At 45.9% G+C, this 5,898-nt stretch overlaps 1 protein-coding gene across 5 annotated transcripts in view; it reads right to left on the bottom strand.

Annotated features, from left to right (window-relative positions):
- Window positions 1-5,898, bottom strand: part of LOC107264420 (protein muscleblind) — a 203,103-nt gene that overhangs the window by 186,971 nt on the left and 10,234 nt on the right. For 3 of the 5 annotated variants that reach the window (XM_025081690.1, XM_025081691.1, XM_025081694.1), the window contains exon 2: window positions 535-2,964. In XM_025081690.1, the coding sequence (XP_024937458.1) occupies window positions 535-720 (186 nt within the window). In that variant the 5' untranslated portion in view covers window positions 721-2,964. The remainder of the gene's footprint in view (window positions 1-534; window positions 2,965-5,898) is intronic. The other 2 variants (XM_025081693.1, XM_025081692.1) reach the window with 2 other exon arrangements.

Genomic DNA, 5,898 nt, shown 5'->3' on the forward strand with positions numbered 1-5,898 from the left:
TCAAAACGTCGAACTCGAAGCCAAGAGAAAAATTGCGCTTCGTAAGTCCACCGAGCGCTCAAGGAATCCAAGAGCTAAGAAAAAACAAAAAGGACAGGCAATATCGTCTACCTGTGAACGCGGCTTAATCGTATATTTCTGCCCCCTCCCGAGTAAAATTTACGACCTTCGATTAATAATATTCGTACAAAAAAAGAGTACGCCCGTTCGATTAAGCAATCCGCGGATAAAACTTCACTGGGCGCCACTGTAAGTCACACCGTGGCAGACCAAAATAAATCCCACGAGTGTCGCTCCAATGAAAATTCGTCTTACAGTTGTCGGGAATTCGTAGCAAGTAAAAAAAAAAAAGAAATTACCCTTCATTGCTACCCACGTCAATAACGCCTATTCCATATGTACATTATCCCTATCTAACAACCTATTATTCCTATACCCCCTCCACAAAAACGTCAAGGCCCATACCCATCGTACGGACAATATAATAAGCATACGTGCTAACGAACGTTACGTAAAACCAAGGGAAAAACTCACCTTAATGCTGTCGTAGCAGGCGGTGACCCGTCCGTTCTGCACCTCGACGTTCGCCGGGGGATGAGCGAATTTGCACTCCGTGTCAGGCCTGGTGCACTTGTTGCGTTGAAATTCCCTGCAAACCTCAAGCTGAAGCCACCGGGAGTCCTTTCCGTTGAGGAGGTTGTTCATGTTGACCATAGCCATCTTCGAGCCGTTCTTCGAGAATAAACTCTCTTAGGACAGATTCAGAACTCGAATTTAAAACTGAGGTCGACGACGAGCCAACACTTCGAACTTTATCCCTTCTTTTTTTCTATACCCTCTATATATATATATTCTCGTTCAATATTTTTCCCTTCCTTGTTATTATTATTATTACAAAAACGCGACAACCACGTTTCACCGTACTGTCACCGTTCTGTCCCTTATACGATTTATTATGTCGCTCGCTGTCACACGCACATACACACCACACACACACACAAAATGGCGAGACTTCTTTTCTTTTTTCAAACTATCTCCGCCTATATCCTCACCGATATAACTCTTATGCGAAAAAAAAATATATCTATTAACTCTGTTTATCACGGGGTTTTTCTATTTTCTCGGTCTCCTTCCTTCTCCCTTCGTTTATCCTTATTTCTCGTTTTCCCTCCTGATCCTCTTCCTTTAGCACTTTTGCCTTGTCTCCTCTTGCACTTTATCACTGTATCCTCCTTCCGTGTCGTAGGTCGTGGTCACTGTGTTTTAGGCGTTACTATCGCACGCTTGTTATATATATATATTTATAGATATATATATATATAACCTCGTGCTTATGATTTTTCACATATGTATATAACATACATATATAGAGATCCTTTTATCTCTTATATTCTCACAAACACTATACGCTTTTTTTTACGATAAAATATCCTCTATCACTCTTGGTTATCGATGTACGGGTGCGTGTTCTGCGTGTTAATTTTTCTTTTGCCCACGGGATTATGCCGATTTATTCGGTAATAACTATTTAGCTATCGTTATTATCGTTATTGTATTATTATTGTTTTTTCTTTATTAGTATTATTAATATTATTATTAGTCGTAGTAGCTAGCAGTAGTAATAGAAGTAATAGTGTGGTAGTAGTTTAGTAGTAAATAGTAAACAGTAGTAACGTCAACGTGAGGATTTTCGCGTATGCGGTCGTAGTTCCGGTAACGATTTACAGGATTGACAGTAGCGACAGTGGGTCGTGATGCAAGCGACGTAACGATCGTTAGTTCGTCAGATATTAACGTTCGAGGCGAGTGAATCTTCAGTGCTGTGTGTCAAGGACGATCTTCGTGGATACGTAGGATCTGTGAATGCGCGTCACCGAATAAAGATCCGAGAGGATTCTGTTTTCCGAAATTTCTACTGTCACCAATGAAAAAAGAAAAAGCAAATTGCGCGATATCGTATCGAACGATTGATTGTTATCGAAAATATATATTAGAGTTACGTTATACCGGCAAGGTCGTGACGATTACTTTTGTGTATTCACGTTAGAAGAGACGACCCCTCGCGTACGGCTGCCGAAGTACCACTGGCCGTTCCTGCCACGACGAACCTCCTTTTCACGGTGCGGGGGCCGAAGATTGCCGAAGTAGCGGAGCCGAGCGTCCCCGAAGAAGTTTCGATGCCGAGCGCGAATTCGTCGAGGCGCAACAACTTTGTGGCAGCTATATAAACAGGTTCGGCGCTGTATGCCCTTTCACCGTGCAACGCGTGTCCACGTGAAAGGTATAGAGGCGAGTGCACGTAAGAAGTTACTAGACCGCTGGTGTATTTGCGTGGCGAGTAAGTATGAAAGAAGCTGTAGTCCTTACGAGTCGACTACTGTGGGCTGCTTAGGCTGACAATTTAGCTGGGACTAGAGGGGGGATGGCTGAGACGTGTTTTGACGCGTCCCAAAACCTAAGCCGGTCGTGGATTCGTCCTTCGAGCCACGTCGAGTCCCTCGGGTAGCGTCCAGGTAGTAGAACGACGGCAACGTGTCGAGGGCGAAAGATAAAGGCCGTGAAGAAGGTAAAAGCGTGTAGCGGCGGAGCGGCGGTTTCCTCGCGAAGCTTTTTGAGAATCTAGTTGGTTGGAGATTGACGATTGGTGCGTGGGATGACTGGCAGGCGAATGGCAAGAGCTGCTGCTGCTGATGGCGATGACGACGGTGGTGGCGGTGGTGGTGGCGGAAGTAGTGGTGGTGGAGATTGCGATGGTGATGGCGTTTACGTTGGTGGCGGACAGGAGTAGGGAATGGCACACAAGGCGGGCGACGAAGCGGTGGGGAGTGGAGGTTAGGGTCGGACCGGGTCGGGGAGGGGGAAATAGCGAGTTAGCGTGACGTCACTTCCGTTTCTCGATTTTTACGTCATTTATTCAGCGCTCTCCTGGCACTCTTCGCGGATGAATTCTCAGGGACTCCTCTTCTGAAATCAAGTAAAGACACACAGAGTTAATGATAGGCACTGCGCGGAGAGCGGCTGAGAATAATTTTATTTTACAAGAAAAAACGAAAACAAAACCAAGTATATGGGCCAAGCAAATGAGAGCCACGTGTACACGATACGTCTGGCGATCTAGCGTAGCGCATAAGAGCGACCGTGTCGCGATCCAATCGTCTCATCTGTCGTGTTTGGCTCTCGATATATTCGAAGTATCCAGTGAGTACAGCATTTTCCGAGCACCGCCGAACGGACCCGAAGGCTTCGGAAAGACATTCCCGTCGTGCCTGACGAGCGCCAATGAGAGGGAGCGAGTAGGCTGGGTCAACGGGCGAACGAGGGAACGAGAGGAAGAGCCCAATATCGGACTGCGCGACGTCACGTGACGCGAGGCGAGCGCTGCGGGTGCGACTTAGAAAAAAAAAAATACCAACTTCATTACAGCCTAACCTTAAAGATGATTGTATCGTAAATAAAATAAAATTCAATCACGCAATAACCATTTGAATGTAATCCCGGCCCCGTCATATACCAGACCCAAAAAAAAAAGAGTAAATAAAAAAAAAATATCAAGACAATAGAAATTTCTGGAAGAAGAGCGTCGCCACAAAAAAGGAAAGCAAACAACACCACAGTCCTATAACAAAGAATCGAACGAAAGCATTGTCTTTTATTGTTTTCCTCTCTTTAAAAGATCTTCCAAGAATTTCTCTGTGCCACTTCGAGCCGTAAGACGGCAAAGCCATCCGGGGCTCCTCGGTTTCTCGTATTGCCAACCGTTCGCCATAGGTACCGGCTCTGACGTCATCGGACGGCACCAGCGTCATTCTTGCAAATGGCGTCGTGCATCCAGACTCCCTCCCCTCAATCTCCTCCTACACCCCCTCTCACTCTCTCTCATAAACACGCCGCCTTTCACGCATCCAAAACTATGGTCTCCGCGATCATCCTTCCTTCCGATTAACTGTCCAATCTCATTCAGCGTTACCAAAGCCAGATAACCTCCGCGCACTGATGCAACATACCAGTATGAGTATATAATTAAAAAATCACATATGCACTCACGCCATAGCAAACCCGTGAATTATAGCCCAGAGTCATTGTTAATTATCGGTATCACCCCCCCTGCCCTCTTCCAGCCCCATTAACAGCCTGATTAACATCTTCGACTAAACTTCCCCGTATAATCCATATATCCACACATGCCACACATGAACACGTGCGCGCATCAGCTTCGTGCCGTTCGCTCCATTCACGTTCAAGAAAACCAGGGCCGAACCCCGAAATCGATAACCCGACGCCAAACCCATAATTCCCCAGGGCCTCGCGAAAAGGATCATCCCCGACAAACACCAAGAGTCCAGTCGACCAGGATAACCAAACGAACGTAGGATAACTTAAAAATCCCCAAAGTCCAATTTCCAGCCCTTTAACCCGCGACGAACGACGACCCTAAAAGATTCGCGATGACGTCACTATGCCCAGCAAGGGGCTTTGGACCGTATAAAAGAACTACGTTACACCTGGCCGAAGGATAAACTTGCTAATAACGAGCCGTTATCACTGACAAAGAGGAAGTAAGTGCACGAGCGTAATCTTCGTGAAATACAAGAGCGTACGTGAACTCATATGCAAAGGTGCATATGGGAATAAATATTACGATAGGGTGGAGGGCGGTGGGGTAGGGAGTGTATATTACACGTAGAGACGGTCCATCGTAAATTCCTTGCTCGTTGGACAACCAAGCCGTTTCCGTAAAACGATTCGTTATGGCGGCGTTATCGAGGAAATAAGTGGATCGCGATAAAGCCTGTTCTCACGGGTGACCGAAGAGCGAACTGTATGAGAGAGAGAGAGAGAGAGAGAGAGGGAGATAGTGGGATCATACTCGGTCACGTGGTGCATGAGGAAGGTACGGTAGGAGAAAGGTAAAGAGGGAAAGAGAGAGAAGAGAATAGAAGAAGCAGCTAGCCCTGTATCTACAATTAACATCGGTCCATTACGCCATGTTGATGTGTATATATATATATATATATATATGAACGTAGCTGCTCGACACGAACAGCTACCCCGTCGGACTATAGTAACGGAGTAATACGTTGATATGGTAAATTACACGCGTAAACGAGTATACGTATATGTAGTATGGTGGACTTCCGGTTGATACGTTCTGCGACATTATATACGTTTACCAGTAGTGCGAATTGAGTCTCGTGAGTCTGAATTTCGTGCGAGTCCTCCGGTTCAGCATTGATAAGAAAGTAGTATTGATAAGGAGAATATCTATGTATACATATAGGATAGACGGTAGGGGTGCGATAAGAGGTCTGTTAGAATGGCGGGGAAGTTGGAACAAGAGAGAGAGAGAGAGAGAGAGAGGGCGAAAAGTAGAGCATTTGAAAGACAAGATCGTCGCGGAGTTATCACGGAGGGACTATAGCACGTAAGGCGTATGTGATAATACCCACTTTCCTGTAATTGGATATCAAGCCGTGATTCGATGTCTCAGCTACAAATTTGATATCGGTATAGTGTTATGCTACGAAGAGAGTGTAGGACGGGTTGTCAAGTAAGGGCTGCGCACCCCGAGATTCGTTATATTGGCTTTTGAATTTCGTAAAGGGATTCACTTGAGCAAGTAGCGGGAAATGCGAATCGAGGGGAAACGTGGGAGAGTAGAGAGGGGGTAACGGAGGGGTAGGTAGTAGGTAGGGATAGTACGGGGTAGAAAAAAAAAAAAAAAAAGTCATATCTACGGAGAATGATATTCGGTTTTATAGCGAATTTTATCAGTCGCCATTTCGTTACGTTGGGGGGTCCAGTGTAATTAGCCATTGGCAAATAGCTCTGCGGAACTGCAAGGTTCCCGAAGCGCAGACCAATTGCGTAATTTCACACGGTACCCCCAGAGCCCTCCCC

Source organism: Cephus cinctus, unplaced genomic scaffold (assembly GCF_000341935.2).
Source record: "Cephus cinctus unplaced genomic scaffold, Ccin1 Ccin1_scaffold0169, whole genome shotgun sequence".
NCBI lineage: Eukaryota > Metazoa > Arthropoda > Insecta > Hymenoptera > Cephidae > Cephus > Cephus cinctus.